Source organism: Eufriesea mexicana, unplaced genomic scaffold, assembly GCF_001483705.2.
Source record: "Eufriesea mexicana isolate 0111107269 unplaced genomic scaffold, ASM148370v2 scaffold325, whole genome shotgun sequence".
Lineage (NCBI taxonomy): Eukaryota > Metazoa > Arthropoda > Insecta > Hymenoptera > Apidae > Eufriesea > Eufriesea mexicana.
In genome coordinates, this window is record NW_016908500.1 from 431,859 (window position 1) to 455,826 (window position 23,968).

At 22.5% G+C, this 23,968-nt stretch overlaps 1 protein-coding gene across 2 annotated transcripts; it reads left to right on the plus strand.

The window, feature by feature from the left end:
* Positions 1 to 3,078: 3,078 nt before the first annotated feature.
* On the plus strand, positions 3,079 to 17,462 carry LOC108556161 (neurofilament heavy polypeptide). 2 transcript variants are annotated; one of them, XM_017912132.1, is made up of 8 exons: positions 3,079 to 3,180; positions 3,627 to 3,866; positions 6,641 to 6,776; positions 6,872 to 8,852; positions 9,426 to 9,484; positions 11,653 to 11,721; positions 15,392 to 15,510; positions 17,392 to 17,462. In XM_017912132.1, exons 1-8 carry the CDS (start codon positions 3,094 to 3,096, stop codon positions 17,395 to 17,397), a joined length of 2,697 nt encoding a protein of 898 aa, XP_017767621.1. In that variant the 5' UTR covers positions 3,079 to 3,093; the 3' UTR covers positions 17,398 to 17,462. The 2 variants fall into 2 exon arrangements, with proteins under 2 accessions (XP_017767621.1, XP_017767620.1); XM_017912131.1 differs by lacking the exon at positions 17,392 to 17,462 and having other exon boundaries at positions 15,392 to 15,561.
* Positions 17,463 to 23,968: the final 6,506 nt, after the last annotated feature.

Sequence of the window (23,968 nt, forward strand, 5' to 3'; positions counted from 1 at the left end):
ACATATGCCTATAGAATCTTTATTTCCAAGAGTATTGTTAGTTCACGTTTAGTGGCGTTGCCTTCACTCTATATAAACCGTGTCAAATATAAACTTGAATTTTCATATCGTTATATGGGTGTATGTATTTTGCGTTCAAATAAGAAAAAATTTTTAACAGGATGAAAGTTCCTTAATATCCTTAATACATAAAAAATGAAGATCTTTGAGGAATGAATACTATAATGAACATCCCTCTAATGGCAAACGAATTGAAATAGAATCGATATTTGAATCTGAAAAGCTACTGAAATTGCAACCTCAATGGATGTCGAGAATGGGAAGAACTTTTTTCATTATAACTACTGTGACATCATTTTGATTCTTTATAATTTTTAGAGAAAACCATTGTGTAATTAAAAATTGTATATTAAAAATTATTTTTGAAATTGTTTTAACCCTTGCTTCTAAATTGTTCAAATACTGCATAATTTTATTATTACTTTACATTGAAATATAAACAAAACCTACATATACTCGTATATAAGGACTACTAAACTACATGGAGAAAATTAATCTCGTCAAAATTTTCATTTCATGTTATATTTTTTAAATTGATTTTAAATCATGAAAAATGTTTGTAAAAAAACATATCACTTATTAGTACAAAAGTAATTTTACAAAAATGTAAGTTGATATCAAATTAACTCATACCTTCATCAAAAATTTCAAGAAGATTAAATCTAAAATTATTTTTACATTAGAAACAAAAACAGTTTTATGAGTTAATCCATCTATTTTTTTCATTCAATCTTCTAAAGAATTTATATTAAATACATCACACATATTTAATAGTACTGGTAATCATATATTCTATTTTAGACCATACAAATATTTTTATTATTGCTACTACTATTTTTTATAACAATATCACCTATTTTTTTATTATAAATTTAATATTTATTTAATGTATATACATATTTAAGTCATTAAAAGAAAATACGGAAACACTATTTTAGTAAAAAGTTGAATAAACTAATGTCATGAGTATGTACATTTGTTTAGGTAACATAAACCAAATTGTGGTTAAAGTTTCTTCATATTCATTAAGTCTCCAACATTAGTATATAATTTACAATTTACGTAACTAAGCCTGAAAGTGCTTAGTTTATAAGAATTATTCATGTAAAAATTAATAATATTAGGTTACAATTTTATCAAAATTATGTAAAAGACTGATCAATTTATTTTTTAAATTGAATAAAGATTTTGTTATAAAATTTAGTTTTATATAATAAAATTTATTATAAGAAACTGCACTAATATAATTTGAAGAATTAATATATTTGGTCTCTAATACAACAAATAAAAAAATTTATTCCATATAGATTTAAGGACTATCATTCCATATATTAATGAAATTATTTTTAATTAATGTAGCAGTAACTATTACATCAATATTATATCTTTAAAATAGAAAGAAAGCTTTAATTGTAACTACAAATAAAATGAAGAGACATTTTATTAAACTTAGAATATATATGCACATACTGATACATATTATGTTATGAATCTGTTTTAAATTTTGTATTATTTTAATACACAAAACAATAAATCTTCGAATAGTACAATAAAGTAAGAAATATATCAATTTCAAAGCTCATGATTAAAGATAAGTAATAAATTTAAGGTTAAGTTTAAAGGAAAATAATATAGAAATATGTAGAAATAAAGCATTAGAAACAGATAACCAATAAATATCTTTTTCATTTTACTATTATTTTGATAACCAAAGATTAACACCATAATATATTTTGATCTAGTTATACATAAATGACTACAATACAACAATCTGCATTGCTGGATACAAAATATGAATATTTATAAAATTATAATTTCAAACATATAAATGAAAACAATTTATTACATAATTTCATCAAAACTATATTACATAGTGGAATCACTATTTTAAAAATCTGATATTGTAATGGAAAATGTAAATTTTATATAATAAAAATTCATCAAGAAAAGCATTTTCAAAAAGCAAAAGACACTTAAAAATTCAAAACTTTAATATAATACAATATTTATAAAATTTATTTCATTAAATTAATATATAATTAATTATTATTTAATAATATAATTTTGTGGTATAACATGATTAAAACTAAAAATATAATAAATATTTAAAATATAAGTGACAAGTATGGATTAATGTAAATATGAAATAAATAATATAAATAAAAATACTGTTATTCTTTTGTATAAAAGAAGTGGAAGATGTACAGTTTATAATAAATATATATATTGAGTAAATAAAAAAAGTAATATATATTTTTATTTTTTAAATGAATTATAAAAAGATAACTAAAATTATAACTGAATGTTTATAAATAACTAAATAATTACATAATATATTTAAATCTTAGTCAAAGTTTAATTCTAATTCCATATTTTAATTTGTACAAGTTATAACTTATTTTTATATATTATTTTGACAAGTTCTGTCATGCGCATTATGATAATTGTAAAAATAATTTTTCTGTAGTAATAGGAGGTTATAAATTATATTTGAACTATCCTAGTAAAATAGATTAAAAATGATTAACATTTGAAACTTTTCTCACAGTTTTTATTGGTAGCTTGATTAAAACTTCGTTTCCATAAGTAGAAATTAATATTCCTAAACTGAAGTAATATATAACTAGTTCGAATTAAATATTATCAAATATCTAATTTTTAATGTAATAAATGCAATTTTTTTATTTAAATAATATTAAATGTATCGCTATTTACTTATAAAAAAATATAATTTTTTATGAAAATACATTAAATATAATTAATGAGAATAGACTTAATATGGAATATGAAATCTATAACTGGTTGTACATCATATACTATACTGTAGATCGAAGACCTTTGATTTTATGAGCGCTCACGCCATTTTTATTTATATGTGGTGGGGGGTAACAAAGTGTGCAACATTGTCTGTAGGATTTATAATTATCAAAAGATTGATCAAAAAGAACGCTTAATTTTGCGATGTAGTTGGAATGAAAATTGTGATTATCCGCAAGATAAAATTATATTATCGCGGAGCATATAAAGTTATTAATGCAATTACTGGATCTTCGTGTTACTGGTGTTAACTACAGATTTTTCTACAATTACAACTCGAAGAAAATGGATTATCGTCAAAAGGTAAGTACAAATCATTATAATAATTAATAAGTTAAAATAATTCATTATTTAGTTATTAATGTGATATACAATGCTAATGTATATGCTGATAATATGTATAATACTGACAAATTATATGTAGAAGTTATTTCAAAATCATTTAAAATTTAATAGTATATAATTTATAATGTTTTTTGCAAAGATAATTACCAAATATTGTTAAAAGTATATTTTGTTTATTATCAAAGTTTTATAAAATTGTAAAAAAATATATATTATAATTGCTGCTAGTTACTTGTATTAAATTAAAAAACAATCTTTGTAAACAATTTTAATACAGTTTAACATTTGATATTTTTAAAGTTTAAAGTAGTTTGTAATTGTGAAATATATATAATTATATGTATTACTAACAAATTTTGGACAGTTATTCAATATATTGAAATTACATCTATTATTTCTTGTAGAAGGTTATACCTTCTCAACAAAATACAAAGAATGATGATGAAGATGACGAAGATTTGGAAGCTTTACGACTTGCAGCTCTTCAGTCATTAAGAACAAAAGATACTGTACATAATAAAAAACAACCCCCACCACAGAAAACTATATCAGATGTAATACAAACATCTCACTCGTCATACAAAGGCCCACGACCTTTGAGAAGAGGATATTTTCATAACCGAATGCAGCAGCACCAGAATGGCGTAAGTTTCTAGTTATTGTTATAATAATACTTTACAATTATTTAATATCATAATCAATTCATGTATATCCCTTTGTTACATGTCATAAATGATCTATTCTTTTAATATAAATATCTTGTTAATAATGATTTAATTTCTTGTTTTTATTTCTGATTTAAATGAAATAAAAGTAGAATAGAAACAAATAATTTCTAGATATCATTTACTTTTATGAAAACTGTATCCAATTTCTTTAATGAATAATTAAAAATATAATTACAATATTTGTATACATATTTTGGCATATTAAAATACTATATATATTTCTGTTGATATAATATATATGAAAAAAATATTAGTTATTATTTGCTAAAAAATGTATTAATATTATCTGTTAATATAAAATATATTCCATGCCAAAAAAATATATGAATGATATATATTTATTAAGTGAAGGCAGAAAAAATCAATCTTCAACTTCAATAATTTTGTTAGTTGTTTTTATTATTGACTATGTAGCGGTAAAATAATTTGCAAATAATATAAAATTTGTATTATGCATCAATACATTTTTCTGTACATCAAATTATTTTATATATTTATTTGTGAAATTTATTTAAAATGTATCTAAGCCTATAAATCCTTATGTAAAACATATTAATCCTTATGTATTAATATTTATCAATCATTAATTAAAAATAAACATTACATTAAATTTATTGTGTATCTGAAATTGTGACGAGAAAACAGATTATTTTTTAATAAATTTTATAAAAGTATGTTGAAAAACAAGAATAGTCCTGTAGATTGAGTTTTGAATATCATACATCTATCAATTCTCTTTAAAGGTCTGCGAAAAGGAAAAATCTTGAATGAAATTATACTTTCAAATTTATTGTTATTATAAGTTAACTACAAGGTTTTTTTATGTATTCAAGTATTATATAAAGCTTTATGTAACAAAATATTGTGTTTCTTTATATCATAATTGATATTTAAGTATTTTTTATTATTTTAATAGTTTAAAGTTAAATAAACAGAATAAGGATATATAAAAATATTATAAATAAAGGTATATTTATTTTTAATAGAAATTACTTGAAATAATATCCTAATGGAAATTCAAATAATATCAAGTTCTAGGAACAGCATTATTTTTAGTTTTCACTTCTGCTATCAATAATTAATAGTTTATGATATACAGAAAAGTAATATAATGAAAGATTTAATTTGTAAACAAAATTAAAATGGCATTATATTTTATTACATTGATAACTCATAAAAAACAATGTTTTGTATGAGATTATATTGTATCAATAACATAATAATGTTTTTATTAAAGCAAAAATAGTTTTTTATGATGAATGAATTTTCTTCAAATTTAATTAATTTTATTATGTATTTGAAATATTTAATAAAATATAGTATATTTAAATATGATATATTAATAATATATATAAAATAATTTTAACCTATATTCCTCATACCAAATTAATACTTTTAATTAATACTTTTAAAATATAATTGTTATTGGACAATAATTAATTTAAAAAAGTAAACATTATATATACGTAATAAATATTACTTACACTAAAAAATAAAAGAAATTTGTATTATATAAAGTGACTTGTTATTGTATATAATCATTTGTTTAACTGTATAATGTATTGGAAATGAAACCTATAATTATTTTTTGTAACTCATAAAAACTATAAAGATTTTTCTAAATATATCAAAAATTAATTGTATATATTCTGTATATTTTATGAAATTAATATTTTCTATATGATTTTTAAAATCTTAGAAACATGTTATTTGAAATATTAATATTTTATCATAATTCGTTTTATATACAAATTAATGATATGCTGAATTATTTAAGATTTGTTTTTTATATATTTTTAAAAATTGTCCTAAATAATTGTATGTAATTTAAAACAGCAGGTATTATGATAATAAAAATTTTCATTTCCAATTTTTAAATAATTGAATAATTTAATTATACACAATATATTGTATATAAAACTTAATATACAATTCTTGTATATTTTAAAAATTTGTAGAGTATGCTAGCATATGAAATTCTTAAAAAATTATTGGTTACAATGAATACTTTAACTTTTTTTGTTCTGTTAATGTAAAAATTATATAAATTATGTTATGTAAATCTATTACTGTAAACAACAAAAGTCCATCAAATGCATTATTTAATTTATGTTTAATTTTTATCACTTTTGATTTATTTTATCATAGAATCATGGAATTAGCCTTTTATTGTTTATATTACTAATTTTTAATTATACTACCTATCACTGCCACGTTTCTAACTATTTTATGCAAATAATAAATATGTTGAATAATAGAAGGCTATACAATTTCATTGAATTTGTAATCTAAAAATTGTATTTAAAAATGGTATTTATTTATAGCCAAAATGTTTTCTTACAAATATATTTTTATTATTTGTTTGTCTTATAGTATAAAGTGAAGTTTGTTACAAATTATAATACAGATGTAATAAATATGCGTTATATTTATAATATCTCATTTCCAGTTTTGATAAAATATTTTTCTTCATAAAGTTGAGACTATTAAAGAAATATTATAGTAAATATTTCAATATTTTTCATGAATAATATTAGAATAATATCAGAAGAATAAGTAGCTAATTTGAATAACTATTACAGTAAACATAATTATAAAGCAAGGAATCAAATTTTTTATTAATCAACATTCAATAAATATAAGTTTCATTTAAATTCCATGTACATATATATATATATTATTGGTTACAGAATTTATATTATCAAAGTCCACGTAATCCAAATTTGATAGCAATAGTTCCTGTAGATGAATGCCATGTGCTGCAACAAACTGAGTTAGCTTGTTCGGTAGAAAAGACTGCTCCAAGTATTGAATCTTATTCTACAGGTATGTGAAATTTTCTACTATAAAGATAATTAACATTGTAATATTTATGTACTTTCTATTTGTCTTCAAATATTTTATAAGAATAATATTTTTAGAAGTATCAAAATTTCATCGCTTCAAAGATAATGGATGTGGTTCAGATGAAGATGATAAACAACAGAAAAATGTAATTTCAAACCCAGAAACTATTGAGAAAGATAGCATAGATGATAAAACATCTACAGTAGTTAAAAATCAGACTGAAACTACAGAAAACTCGAAAAAAACTGAAGAAGATCAAGAGGGAGTTAATGATGATGATGATGATATCATTATAATGGCTGATCTTGAAGAGGAAGATAGCTTAGAACGCTTAATGGATGAAATGGAAAGAGAAATGAATGTTGATAAGCCGTCCGAAAGGAAAGAAAAGAAAGGTAGCAGAAAAGAAAGCAAAGAATCAATAAAGAAAGATGAGGTAAGCAGGAATATAAATCAAAAAAGCAGAACAGAAGATAGTAATATTCGAAAAGAGAGTTATAGTCCAGCCCCAGCAACAATTATCTTAAAAAATGAAAGACGGTCTATATCTCCACATATGGTCAATCGAATTTCACAGAAACGTAGATCATTATCACCAAGGTCACGATCAAGAAAGAAATCACCTAGGAGATCTCCTAGACGATCACCTATTAGACAGTCCAAAAAATCTCAACGAGAAATAACAAGGTATAGATCACCTAGAAAGTCTCCTGTCCGTTACTCTCCGCGATCACGATCACCTAAGCTTTCGTCACGGTCAAGATCACCTCGATTATCACCACGTAGATCTCCAAATAAGTCTCCAATAAGAAGATCACCTATTAAGAGATTGTCTCCAAGAGGAAGATCTCCAAAACTTTCGCCGCATTCCAGATCTCCAAGACCACTACGATCACCTAAAACATCCATAACTAAATCTCCAAGATTGGCACGATCACGTTCTCCAAAATTTTCACCGCTTAGATTATCTCCTCAGTCTAGATCACCTTTAAGATTAAGATCACCTAAGTTATCTCCAAGACGAATGTCACCTTCGCGTAGGTTATCGCCTAAATCAAAATCTCCTGGATTGTCTCCTCGGAGAGGATCACGTTTATTATCACCAAAACTATCACCACGAAGAATGTCACCACGATCAAGATCACCAAGATTATCACCACGTCGATCGCCATGGTCGTCACCAAGAAATTCACCTCGTTTATCTCCTAGGCGAAAAAGATCTCCGAGATGGTCACCTAAAGAATTATCTCGAAAACATGGACCACGATCTATCAGTCCAGATGGAACAGGAAGTCCATCATATACAAAAGAATCATCACCAATAATTAAAAGTAGAATATCTCCAGAAATAAATCGTGTGAAAACGAAACAGAAGGAAGAAAATTTGGAAGAAGCTACTACAGTAGAAAAAGAAACTGTTGATGTAATTAATGATCCTGTATTAGAAGCCAGGCGAAGAAAATTTGAATCTACAAGGCCTATAGATCCAATAAATGCAAACAAAAAGATTAAGCTAAATAAAAAGGAAAATACAAATAAAAAGGTAGAGTCACTGGAAGGAGGAGATATACAATCGGGAAATGTAAGAAAAGTTAATAAAATTACAGAAGATTATGATATTCAAGAAACAGACTTGTGTTTAGATACTCATTACGAATTTGAAGACTTTGAACAGAGTATGGAAAATACTTCTCCTACTGCTATTACGAGTTCTGTTAATTCATGTATGGACTTAGAAACGCAAAACCCTGAAAAAGAAAGGTCATCAAAGAAAAAGAAAAAACGTGATAAAGAATTGTATCAAGTGGGAAAATTAAAAAATGAACTTCCCCTTTCTGAACGCATTGGAAAAGATAAAAAGTGTAAAAAACGCAAGGATGTTATTTCAGATGGATCAAGTGAGGATATGGACGCCATTTTTGAAGATTTAGTAGTTGATAAGGAAAGTGATTTACGAACTGAATTAAGTAGAAGACGAGCAGAAAGATTAAATAGGACAGTGCCAATTCAATCTGCAAGATTAGTGCAGTCTGCTTTTAAGGGAGTTGTTAATGAGTAAGTATTAATATACTGTATTATGTATACTTTCTATCACTAAAACATACAATTTTCTTATTTTTTTTAAATGAAAGAATCATATAGTATACAATATTTTTTGCCAAAAGTTTAAAATCACTTATATCTTTTTAACTCTCTGATTACGAAAAGTATATGTATATTTTATATGTAATAAACTTGCATTAATGTAACATATTTTTACTAAAGTTAAATAATATAATGTATTACATTATAATAATTTAAAACTTGTTATACTTAGAAATGAATTTCTCAAAATATAAAATTCTTTGAAAAAATTAATATTTTTAACACATCCAATTTCAGCAACATCAAATTTCAATTTCATTCAACATCAATTTCAATCCTTTTTCTTTTATACAAATAATTTAGAATGTATGAATATCATTCTGATAAAGTATCTGCATAAGTATGTTTACATAGTTATAAATATATATGAAGTAACTATCTACATTCTTTGTTTAATCTATGTTAAAGAGAAAATTTTCAATATTTTAATTTATATATTTCATATTTTCATATTTTTGAGATATAAAAATTATCTTTTTTCAGAGTTGTCAAGAGTAATGCGAAAGTAAATCAAAGACATTTGATAAAGGTGGATGAAAAAAGTAAGTAACATATGAAAATTAAAAAATTTTATTAAGTCTTGTATGATAAAAGCTGGGTCACTTTAGTTCCATTTATAATAACAACGTACAATTCTTCTATTCAGTGTTAATGTTGCAATCATCTGAAAGAAATTCAAGTTTAATATGCATATTATAATATTTGAAAGATGATGTTGTATGTAAATATGAACCAAATCATTTATATAAAAATATAAATTTTGTATTATTTTTTGTAAATTATTTTAAATGAATATTATAAAAATGATTTCTTGTTACTTTTACATAAACATAATAAAATATAATGGTGATGACAGTAATAACAATAGTAATAATAATAGCAACAACAACAACAAAGTAATACTTATATATATTTTACTTATTACGAAAGAATTAGCCCTGAATAAAATTTTGAAATTTATGTATGTATTTGCATGTTTATATAATGTTTTGCATACAGATCAAGTGATCCAGTCTAGATATTTATGATTTGTTGTTCGAAAGTTAATAAGAAGAAGTTACAATTATGTACTTGTTAATTTTAAACAAATTTTATACTAAGCTAATGTGCATTATAAAAATATTGTTAAAATTTATTGACAAAAGTGCATTTTGCAGATGTTACACAAGCTGTAGCATCTGTATATGTAGGAAAATAGTTTAGTTAATATTACATAACATTATTTGTGTAGAAGAATGTCATACAAAGTAAAAATACTAATATTATGTGTATATTTTATTATAATAATCTACATAAATTAGAGAAACAATTGTATATAAAAGTCCAACAATTTTTAGAATTTTGTTGTATAAGAACTATTCAAATTATTGCTTACTAAATAATATATTTTATTAATATATAATTTTTTTGTAGAAAAAAAATTTGATGGTTATAACAATACACATTTACACTTTACAAATTATAACATTTGGTATAGTTTACCCAGTAATTTAATTAAAGCTTTAATTATATTATATAATTAACATACTTTGTCATGAATATAATTTGAAAAGAAAATTAATTTGTATTAATATAATATTTATATATTATTATATTATATTATTAATTTTAATAACTTTCTCTTTTCCTTTTATTTAAGAAATATTCATTTTCTTTTTATAACTTTTGAGGAGTATAAACTTACTTCTTATTAAAAAATCTAACAAAAATATCAATACATCTCTTAAAGTTGCCTTTACGATGTGTCAGTTGATTACATGTAATTTACTTGGGAATTAATGTCACCTTGTGTGTGAACTTATATGGAAAACTTAAACAGCTGAAAAATTACAGTTGATCAATCGCGTTTGTCGTAAATTGTTTTATTGAAATTTGTGAAAACTTACAAACTTTAAGCATCAGCTAATTATATTACTTGCTATATTTGTAATATTATTAATGATCTTTTTATGGTAAACAATGATATTTTGTTATAACTCACTATATATTTAATATGATAACTCTTTGTTAGTACAGAAGTTTGCCAAGTAAAAACCAGTGTGTCTGTAACAAATTTAAATCAGTAGATAAAATAAACAACTGAATAAGAGCAAGGTTACTCTTTGACTACAGAATTATTCTTAAAGAATATTTTTTTTAATAAAATTTTTTTCTTATAGAGATTTTAGCATCTGTTTAACAGAATCTGTTTTTACTTTAATATTGTCCTAAATTTTATGATTATTTATATTGTTTGTTTAATTTGTTACAATGCCTTTTATTGGAAAAAATTAAAATTTCATTCTGCTTTTTCTTTTTTTTTTTCACTTTTTTATTTTCTTCCTTTTTATTCTTAATTATCTCACTTAAATTATTATTAAGAAGCTGAATAGGCATTATTAATATTAATGTGATTTTTCCTATTGATAATTAATGGAGCATTATTGTAATATTACAAAACTCATCATGTTATTTAAATCATATATCACCATCAATGTTTGATAACACAAACACATAAACATTATTGATAATGTAGTTGAAAATAAAATTACATTCATAAAATCACATTTTGGTAAATCTAATTATTATTAAAAAAAAAAAAAAAAAACTTCGGTTTTAAAACTTATAAATACTGACATATTTGTGACCTCTTCTTATAAATTAATTTGAACACTTTTTAATTTGATAAAATAATATTTTGCATTTTTTATTTTTTGTCTTATTTTTTTAGCTAATCAAAAAGAAGTTAGACGAGTTACCGTTCTTCACAGGGCAATATCCGACATACACGATTCTGAAGGTTGGTATGCTTTTATTCTATTATTATAATAATATAATAGTTCTATATTTTATACCAGTTTTTGTTAAATCTTCATATATATTTTTATCTTAGAAATTTTTCATTTGTAGACAAGATCCTTATATTACAAATATATTTTTTACGTATCATAATTAAAAAGTTAGATACAAAATATATTATAAGCTTTGTACTTGTCTCATTAAGAAAAAGATATTCTATATATATTTCATATATTCTGTAAATTAAAATGTATATAAAATATGTTAGAAATATCATGGAATTTATCAAATATTTATTTGTCCTAAAAATTTTTAATAAATTTTTAGTTCATAATAGAATCGATATACATAATAAACTACTTGAAATATTAATTTCATTTCGTAAATTTTTGTTTAATATATTGTGTATATTTTATACAATTTATTTAAGGGAAATATGAAATTCATATTTTATCTTAATTAGCTATTTTGTTAACAACAGAAATCTCATGTGCTAAAGATTCTAATTTTAATAAAATAGTAATGATGAAATATGCAAATAATATTTTCTTTATATTGCATACATATTTTATATTATATATATACAATACTTCATGCTATATACAATAATTTCGAAAGAATTACTAAAAAGATATACTACAACAATATTGCTTTTGCACATTTTTAAATCTTGATATATATCTTAGGAAATCCAAAATATAATTTGTAATTTTTTAGAAAACATTTTATGTAAACAAAATAAATAACCTGATCATCCTAAATAACATCTGAAGTATTCCATGGAATACTTCTATGGAGAAATGTTCTTGTATAAATTTCACGATATTGTGGGAGATATACATTACTACATTTTTTTTTTATATAATTTATTTATATTATATAAAAACGTACATATTTTTAACAAAATGTTCTATAAGAAACTATTAGTATTTGTCAGTTTTGATATTTAGTGTGATATCAGTAATAACTTTGTTTATGATTTCATTACTTTCATAATTCCACAATTAGAAATTATAGTTACTACAATAATAGTATTAGGTGCATTAATCACATGAATAAATTTGATTATTAAAAAGAAAAATTACAATGAAATTATAAAATGATAAGGTAGGCAGATATTTTCTAATTAATAAATGGTAATAACAAATATGCAACAAATAATGGACATTATTCTGAACATGAACTGTAACTACAGTTGATAGAAAGTTTGTGGCAATGTTATATCTCATTGGTTATTACATTTTAAATAGAAGACTCTTAAAAAAATACTATCTTTTATTGCATTTTAACATTAAAAATAGAAATTCCATTGAAAAAGATCAGAAAATATAAACTCATTCTGATATACCATAAAGAACTAATTTATTCATAAAAAATAATTATATCATTGTATTGCTTTTTGTTGCATAAAACATTCTTGTGTAGAATTGATATTATGTAAAATAAATTGTTAAAGAAAAAAAGTAAAATTATTTATTATTTATTAAGTTGAGAGCTATACAAAATTGCAGTGATAAAAAAAATATATGGATTACATAAAATGTCACTCTAAACCAAGCAACCCTCATATAAAAAAATTTTCATATATATATTTTAGAAATTATACAGGGTATGCAAGTTTAATGTATTACACTGTATATTTATAAATTTGTTCAACTAAAATAGATTTATTCTTTTGAAACTTCGTAATGATGCATGTGGGGCCTACAAAAGTATAAATACTGCTCTGGGTGTAAAAAGAGCAAACCTAATATGATTGATTTATACTATCTTTGTATGTAGAATTAATTTATATTTCCCTTTAGGACAGACATACATACATACTATGCAATAGTAACTATACAAGCATATATATCCATAGGTGCAGTATAACGATAGTGTAATGGATTTATTCACTGAATATACAGTATGGAATTGACAAGAATGATTATATAGTCTTATACAGAAATATACTATACACTATCTTCAGGCAATAACTGACTTATGACTAAAATATTTAAAAAATTTGATTTGTACTTTAAACAGTTTAATACTTCCTTTTGTTTTCAACATTTAATTATTTTCGTACTATTTTCGTGTAGCAATAATATTATGCAGAATAAATACTGACCTCTATCTAACGAATAGATGAAAAAATGTTGAACTAAAGATATAAATTGAATATGTGGTACTAAACCTTTATTTTTAAATGGATATTTCTGAATAGATATAACTGAATATTTATTTGCATAGAATTCCTTGTTTCAATGAGTAGTACAAGTCAACTTTTAACTGTCAGTAAGATATGTCTAATAGTGAATCTACTGACTCATCTTGTATATATTGATATCTTACTTATCCTACTTTAAACGTATATAAATGTTTCTCTTAACTATTATCTTTAAACCCTATAAGTATTTCAATTCTAAAATAATATTGTCTAATTCAATCAAAAGAATTGGAAAAAAAGTGAGACAGAAAATAGAGTTATAAAATTTAATTTATTAAATATTTATATTATTTATTATCGGCATGTAAATATTCATTAAAAAAATAAAATCATTTTTAACAGTAGACGATATTTCGAAACTTATTTTGATTCATGCATCTCTTATTGTTATCTTCATGTAATTTTTTGTAATTGACTATTTAAATATTATTGCTTCTTTTGCGTTTCTTTATAACAAAAAATTTTAAGGTATAGAGATTTAGACGATTAAAATAATTCAACGAATTCTCTTTGATAAATCCATTTATTTTACCAATTTTTCGTTTATTACATATAATACAATATAATATTGTTCATAGAATAATAATTATTAACTATATTATTTAAAAGTAATGAGAAAAAATTGTTTTTTAACTTCGAACAAAAATCATGTAGCAATTATGTTAGTTTTATTCTTTATTGAAAAGCATCGTATAAACCATTAAAAATTATTGTAATTTAATATTATAGTTAAGAATAAAATCTACTTTTTCTTATTTTTTTAGAAAAATTTTGTATTTCAAAAGTTGTGAATTTTTAATTTTGAACCAGTGATTTAAAGAACATATTTTTAATAAAAATGACTTGCTTTTAACTTAAGTTACGAAATTTAGTCATTTTTCTTAATAGAACCAAGTTGTAACACACATTTTAAAACTTTGAAAATTATGAATTTCGAGATCAGAACAATTAAAATTGATTATAGTTTTTAAGATATTTGATTATTTTTTATTATATGGATTACTACCTATATACATAAAAGCTTATCAATGTAGTTATGATATAGAATAAAAATATCATAAAAACATATGTTTAAAATACGGATTAAAAAAATATTTTTGATCATACTTAGGGAAGGAAAACATTAATGACTGATTAATCATTTTAAAATTATTTCTTCAAGAAATAATTATGTTCTGCATATTTCATCATACCTTATATTCAAATAAAGTTTCATAGAAATTAGGATCTTCAGAATTAGAAGTTCTCTGAGTAAGCAGTATCATATAATATTTATATTATTGATATACAATGTTTAAATATAATTTTTCATAATGGAAAAGACTAATTTACATATAGTAATAGTTGAATATATAATTTTTTAACAAACAGTATCTTACATGGCAAGAAATTATATAAAAATATAACAAATGTTTTCATTTTATAAATTTATTGTATAAATATATATAAATTGTGTTTACAGATGAAAGTGCTCTCGATTCAAAGGTGCCTGTGCGTTTTAGACTAGGTCTTAATAAACAAGTGCAAGATACCAGGGAGTCAAAAGTTTCACGAAAGGCATCTAAAAGACAGGGTCGCAAGGTAAACCATAAAGTCAATTTGACTGTTACAAATATAGAACATATTTTATAGTATAAAAGCTATACTTTACAATGTGTACATAATTCGCATATTCAAATTCTTTTAAAAACATAATACACATAACTTTGATATTGTAACATTTCAACTGCTTAAGTTTGCAATGTGCTTGTATTTTTGGTTTCTGACAAATTAATTGTATCAAATATCTTAAATATTATAAACTATTGTTAATTCTTTTCTTTAATGAATAGAAACATAAAAAATCTTGAATTAAATCAATATATGTAGTTTACATTTACAGTATAACAAATTTAAGCAGAAACTTCTTTATCATAGCACAGGCAAAAAGTGTAGCAAGAAAATAACATAATTTACTATTTCTATATAATATAAATCATAATCAACTTCTTAAAAATTTCTATTTATCTTTTTATCGTCTTTGAAAATATGAATATGTAAGTTAATATTTGACATTTAAATAATTAATTAATTTTTTAATAACATTATATTTATATTATATGACACAGAGGATGGTAAATAATAATGAATTGTATAATTTTAAAACATTATTTTACATTATTTGAGTAATTCTTGTATGCATGGAAATATTAAACGTACTTCACATTAAAAATTTGATAGTACAAAATAAATATTAATTCTTCATCAAATGTAGCATTTAATATTTTATAATATAATAAGATATGTTCAAAAAAATATTCAACATGTTTATTTATAGTTTATATTCTTTTATAATAGTGCTATTTAGTAATTTGTATTCTCATAGTACTGAAATAATTTAAATACACTGCAGTAAATTGAAAGAACAATATTTTTTCTTAATACTTTTATGAGTTTAAAATTTTTGAATGTATTTGTAAAGAATTCCTTTATTATTCATATAGCTAAATAATTAATTTTATAGCCATTTTTAATTGAAAATCCAGTAATTTAAAAAATAAAGTTATTCTAAATATGTTAAAACTAAAAAATGTATTTTTATAAATTTAATACTTTTTTTTAAGTTTTCAAATATATATGAATATTCATATTTCATCAATTATTTGTATTATTAATTTAAAAAATGAATATTTCTAAGTCTACTGTATTAAATATACTTTCAAAAAACAAATTTTAAACCGAATGTACAGTTGAAATCAGTCTTCTTTCTATGATTTTATGTTTATATAATATCCTGGTTCACAGTTTATTATCATTTTAAATATAGTACTTTTTAAATAGAAATTTTAAAATAAATATTGCATAATATGTTTTTATAAAATAATATGAATACTTTGCAGGCAATATTTAATTTTTTTAATTGAATTTTATGATTAATTATATACATATTTCATATATTCGTATATGTACATATAAAAATAAAAATATATATAATGATGTTTTTTAAATTTCATTTTTATTATGAAAGCAGACTATGATTACACTGACATTGCGAATTGTATGATGTTTGATGTGCTGACAATATTTCATTATATTATAAATTTTTTATTTCGTTTTAAGATGTTATTTTAAGCTATTTATTTCCTTTCTATAAACAAATAAACATTATTATAGCGCTATACACAGTGGAAGCGCGGGTATATACGCACACATTATGTAGCACTGTCGTTTTTAAAACTAGTTATAGAATATATAACAGGAACTTATAACAGGAATCGAAAATAATTACTAAGGAAAATAAATTCTAAGAAATGTAGTGATAAATACATTTGAAGTTATTAAAAAGGATTAGATAAAGAATAAAGTTAACTTCTTTCTTTTTAGTAAAATTTAAATATGATACAGTCAAAAAATTTATAAATTTAGTTAAATGTAATTTCTGTTGAAAGATGATAAACGTATCTACTTTTTTTTTTTGTTTAGGAATAGAATATACGTGTGTTCTCCCGATTGCATATTTATATGAAGAGTGCATAGCTGTTCATCTTACCTCCTATTTTATTATCAGCATATGAAGATAAGATCTATTAAAAGTTTAATTGTATAAAAAATTGCACTCATGTAGAAGAAATATCTGTTTTATTTGGCGTGTGACCTAACATAAAAATGAAAAGATAACATTTTTTTAGGAGACAATATCAATATTTCTAAATACTTTATGTATGATTGTATCTAATTATTTATTGTTAAGCGTTATAGTAGATAGTTGATTACATGTGATTATAAATCATTTGTTGTGTTAAAGTATTTGTAAATAATTTACATCAGTCACTCATTTAATAAATAAGCATCATTAATAATCCCAAAGTCACCTTTTGTAAACCTAAGTATATTAGTATTTTAAAAATTTCTGTATAAAGGAATCAATCAATTGTAAATAAGAATATTGTCAATAAGTGTGTGCAAAGTGAGAAATAAGTTGTATATCATGTAAATTGAGTTAATATTATTAAGGCATGGAATATACCATATAAAGTGACTTATAGCAACAGAAGAGTGATTTTTATTAGAATATATTTTTTACACTATATAGTTCGAAAATGACACGAATTTTTTAAGATAATTAATGGATGTGGTATAACCCTAAAATGACTTTTTTCTACTTGTTATTTAATATTTGAATTATGGATGCAAATGATTATTATATTTTAACAAGTATAAAAGGTTGTATTTCTGCACATATTTAGAGTTTACATGTATAATTATAATAGTATTATGATTCAATTATTTAAATAATATAGTTTTTCAGAATTGAAATATCCAGTAAATTGCAATAACATTTTATTCTACTTTTTTTACTAGATTCTCTACTATATAATTAAAAAACAAGATCATATGCGGTTATCTTCCTGTATTTTACATGATATTAAGTAAGATTTTGTCAAATAATTAGTTTTTATTATTAGACTTATATGTTTTTACTTTGTGTTTAGGAACAGCATGTAAAATACATATTGAAAGTAAATTATCACCATATGTTACCAGTAGATTGAGCTAGTAGCCAATATATTTACAAATAATTTAGATTATTAGATTTTTCGATTATATGAAATAGCATACTTCATAGTATCTATGAAGATGTAAGTGTTATTTTTAATTGAATAAAACAAATTATAACTACATTTATATGAACTTTTTTGATAGAAATTTTGATATCAAAAGTATTGCGATACCTTAGAATAAATTCAAAATATACATTTTTGACATATGTAGGAAAAGTAATATTTTAAATCATTACATGCGTGTTATGATTTATATTTCATTGGTCATATCATAATGATACAACTTGAAATGTACATTAAGAAAGCAATATAATGCTTTATGACAGTTAAACTATATTTCCTGTACTCTTCCACTTATATGCCTTTATGCATATGTTTTAAATATCAACTCCAAGAGTTGAGCAGTAAACATATTATTGTTATAAATATAAAATAACTCAAGAGACTTGCAATTGTTGAATCTATCTATCGTACAAAATGTGATACACAGCAAGACTTTTACAGTCTTATTAATAATAAGCAAATTACTTATTGTAGAATAACACAAACAATATTTCAAATTTATTTAAAGGTACATTATAAAATATAGTAATGCACATTATATCAATATGTGAATATTTTATTCTGGTCATATATCCTAATATTTTATTCTCACTTTATATATATAATTTAGATATTTTTAATATAAGATAAATACAACAGTAAAACGCGTGTAATGATAAGTATTTTAATTCTTTTACAAATTTCACTTGTAAGTGTTATTCTATAATAAGACTGTAATAAATCCGTAAATTTAATTACTGCTGTTATGATGTTTGGTTTATTTGTCTAATTTTTGTCACTGTAGTAAATACAGATGGAACTTCATAATTACAGAATTTGTCCAAGTAATTTATAAAATCACACAGCAAATATAAAATTTACATATGCATGTTTTTATTTTAACCTTTAGCATCCTATTACTTCAATATATGTTCATAGAATTATATTATTATATACATAAATGTATCACTATAAATCTAATTTTTTTGTCCATCTGTAATTTGCTACGTAAATTATTCTTATTATCGTGTATGACTGTACTATTTGTATAATTATGTACTTGTACTTACATTTTTTTACAAAATAACATATAGGTTTTAGATTGTTTAGACATAACAAAATACAAACCTCAAGTATTAATATGAAGCAAGTTCAGTGATATTTAATTCATATATTATTTGAAATAAATCAAGACTCTTATTTCAGAAAAATTTAAAATAAAATATTTTTGACTTAATTGTCTAATTTTATTTCTTATCCTAAAACTTAAGAAGCAATAAAATACATATGTTATGAAACACATTAATGGTTATAATATTTTATCAAAGGAAAAGATGAAAATATATTATGCACAACAGAAGTTCCAAAAAGTCAGAACTTTTTATAATATGTATAAATTTTCAATTTTTTAATATAATTTCTACTTATTTTGTAGAAATTCAACAAATGCAGAAAAACTATAATTTTCGCATCAGTTAATTACAACAGGAAATATGTGAAAAATTGGTTTTATATTTTTTTATATAAGAAATGAAACTTGAAGAGACATACTATTTTTGAATTATAACATAAAATTCAATGAATATTTCAAATGATAAATGGAAATTTTTAAACAAAAATAAACATTTCTTATTAAAAAAAAATACCTTAACATTAATGTAAATACATTGTATATCACTAATTATATAATTAGAACAGGTTTTACTTGCTTCAGAATACCATGCATTTTCTTCTTATTTCATACCAGTTATTTTTATGCATTAATATATAAGTTATTATCATTTTTCTCTTGGTTGATACATGTATATGAATAGTTATATCCATAAGAAATGTGTACATTAATGCAAAGAATATCTATTTCGAAATGATTAATAACAATATTTTAACAAAAACAATAAATTGAAAATTAATACACTTGTGTTAATTAGTAATGACGTTGCAACATTTTATATTATTTATTATATTGTTATCTAACTTAATAAATAAAAAAAATAAATTTTATTACATAATTGATTCATTTAATAAATAAAAAAAAGTATTTGTATTCTTGTATGAATTTCTTCTTAACACTACTTAATTTAAATTGTTTAATAATTAAGTTTTAAAAATATACTTCATCACTACATTAAAAAAGTAAATATAATAAATTATGAATTTTATACATTATTCGTAATTGCGTGTTTAACTAAAAAGTTTAAAATGTTATATAAAAAATAGAGTTATACATTTATAATTTATATATGTATACATATAATCGTAAAATATCAAAATAAACAATATAAAGTACAAAATATTAATGTTTTTTATAAAAGAGAATGAACAGAAACGTCGATATAATAGATTTCTGTACTATTTTTATTAATATGTTTATTCTTAAATTGTTTTGTTTATTAAAAAACAATCTAATCTTCATTCCGGTGATTCATAGAATTTTAAATTATAGTTTGGATCATAGAACCATTGTCAATATAAAATTAATAAAAGAAAAAAGATAAATAACAAGATTTATTAAATATGTAGGAAGATAAATCGAGTTGAAATAGTTAAAAAATAACGAAATAGAAATTTTCCAAGATCAAAAATGTATTTTGATTTTACTTTAATTGATTATATTATATTGAAGGAAGTATTCATTTTTTTAGAAATTTAGGTTCTCTATATAATATAGGTATCTAGACTTAAAAAATAAAAAATTTTAATTGAATAAGTTACTTATGAGATATTTTATTTTCTAAAATGAAAAATTATATTTCAAATTTTAATAAGAAAATGGTATGAAGTTTATAGTATTTTGTTTTAGAAATACAGTAATTAATAAAAATTTAGTAATGTTATTACGATTGGTATTACACAAAGTTTGTCCAAAGTTTGAATATGTTACCCAATAATTTAATGATATTCTATATACAGTGTATAAATACAATATTGACATAATATTGCTTTTAGATGAAAAATAGTTTACAATTTGTTTTTTAATAGTCACTATCACATCAGATAGTGAGTTAACGCGCAAATGTGATATACATAAATAAATGTGAATTATACATGTGAGTTCGTGTTTGGAATCGGTTTAAAGATTTAGATCGGAATTTAGTCGAGAAAGCAATGAAAAATAATATAATTAATAATAAATGAACTATATGTATTTGAATGCTTGGATATTAAATGAACAATCCTTTTCTGCGAATAAACATTTATTTATAAATATATATAGAATTATACTTGCTGAAATTTGTATATCGTGTTATCCGATTGATCTATTTTCTCTGAGATTCTTCGAGCTAGTCTAATCTTTCAAAAAATTGAATACATATAATTTAAGACGTGTTTGGAGCAGTTAACCTACATTTGTTTTCTTTTGTACCAGTTGTAAAAAGTCTTTTAATGAATTCAAGCTAAGCTAATAAATTTAAATAAATTTAAGCTAAATTAGTCATTTAGAATTTTCCTGACCTGAGTCATCAATTCTATATGAAAATACTTCCCTCAAGCTGGCAACAACAGGTTATGTAACATGCTGTTTGTTATCGTATTCGGAAAATCAGAAAGACCAAAGCTATGAAACTGGAACTTTTATTATTTCTGCTAGTTTTTTTTTTCTCAAATATAGTAATGTTTTCACGGCCATAAAGCTATAGTTCTATTCAAAATTGTCTTATAAAAAACAATGTGTATGATGACAGTAAAAGTTGTAATAAAAGTTGTTATCATTATCAATACATTTTTATAAATCAGTGCTAAAACATATTGTTTAAAGTGTAATCGTTATTAATTCTGTTATCCTAATTAACAGACGTACATGCCGTTATCAAATGATAATTGAAATTATCAGTTCGAACTTTAGAGATCTTATACATCTCCTTATAAATTAAAAATTGGTAAGTACTGTTTAGATTATTCATTTTAATACACTGTTGAAGTATCTCAATATTATCTACTAATGTATTATAAACAAAAAATTATAGATGCTCCTACAAATACAAATACGGTGAATTTAACTCATTCAGTCTCCACTTATTTTGAAAATTCTGTGGAACTGTGACATTTATTTTACGCTACATGTAAGTTTTCACACGATACATGTTTCCACTTGATGCACATAAATACAAACTATAGTTTAAAACTTGCCTAGGGAATTGGTTTACTGGAAAATCCCCCACTATATCCACTTGATTCTACGTATGTGTAATAATGTAACACTTATCTATATACATTAGGTCAAAGAAAAGATATAAATAGTACTATATCACACAGTTTCTTACATATTTATGCCTAATGCGTTAACTAAAAATAAGAAAACCAATAACTTAATGTTAGGGGAACTGGAAGACTAGTGGTGGAAGTATTGCAGCCACGATGGAGATGATCCCCAGATTTGATTTAAAACATAGACTTGAGCAGGGTTGCCACGCGTGCAGAAATTTACAAAAAATAGATGAAAAATGAAGAGTGAGGAATGTTGCATTAACCGCGTTAATAGATGCAGGATGCGGAGTATAAGAGGTTTTTCCCCCACTCCTAGTTCTTTTTCTTCTACCACCACGTTAGAAAAGTTGGGGAAGGTTCCGCAAGTTCTTAAGTTAGATTATGTGCTATATGTTAGACTTGCAATAGTGTATTTTCATTCAAATCATGTACTGCGAGTCTGACACGCAGAAATGTGTTTTGGTCCAAATCACGTATTACGAGTCAGACTTGTAGGTTAGGTTAAATGAGTTATGTAAGTCTAGCGAATAAGCTGAATAGTTGATTAGCTCTCCACGATCAACTCGTTTCTCGACGAATATTTGATTTAAACATTGTTTTACCAATCGACTAACATAAGATGGTGCACTATTGTACATAAAATCTGACCATAATTTTGTGTTGAAGAACGAATACAATCTGTAATAAGAATTACAGAAAAACAAAAATAAATATAAGTGTAAAACGAGATTTTTTTTAATTTTAGGGCCCTACACCCTACTATACTTATATATATATATGTACCATATATTTTAAGTCACTCTGCATGTACTGTGTATCATATTTGTACATGTTTTGTCACTGTAGATACTTACTATATCGATAAATAAATAAGGAATGAGAATTTATAATATTCTAAATGAAAAAATAACATTGATACAAAAATATATATTTTATTAAATGTTATATCAAAAATATTTGCCAGAAATAAAATTTCAAATAAAAATATTCTATAGCGATTAATGTTAAAATATATGTATACGTTGTATATTAAATGCTATTATTTTCTGAAATAAAATTTTAAATAAAAATACAATAAAAACATCAGTCATCATAATATAGCACATATGTTAAAATAGTATAAATATATGTATATAATATATACATATAAAATAAAAATTATATATATATATATATGAAAAGCTCATCTTTTTATATCTATGATTATTATTTCAAAATTACATTATATATTATACAAACGCATGCGAAAT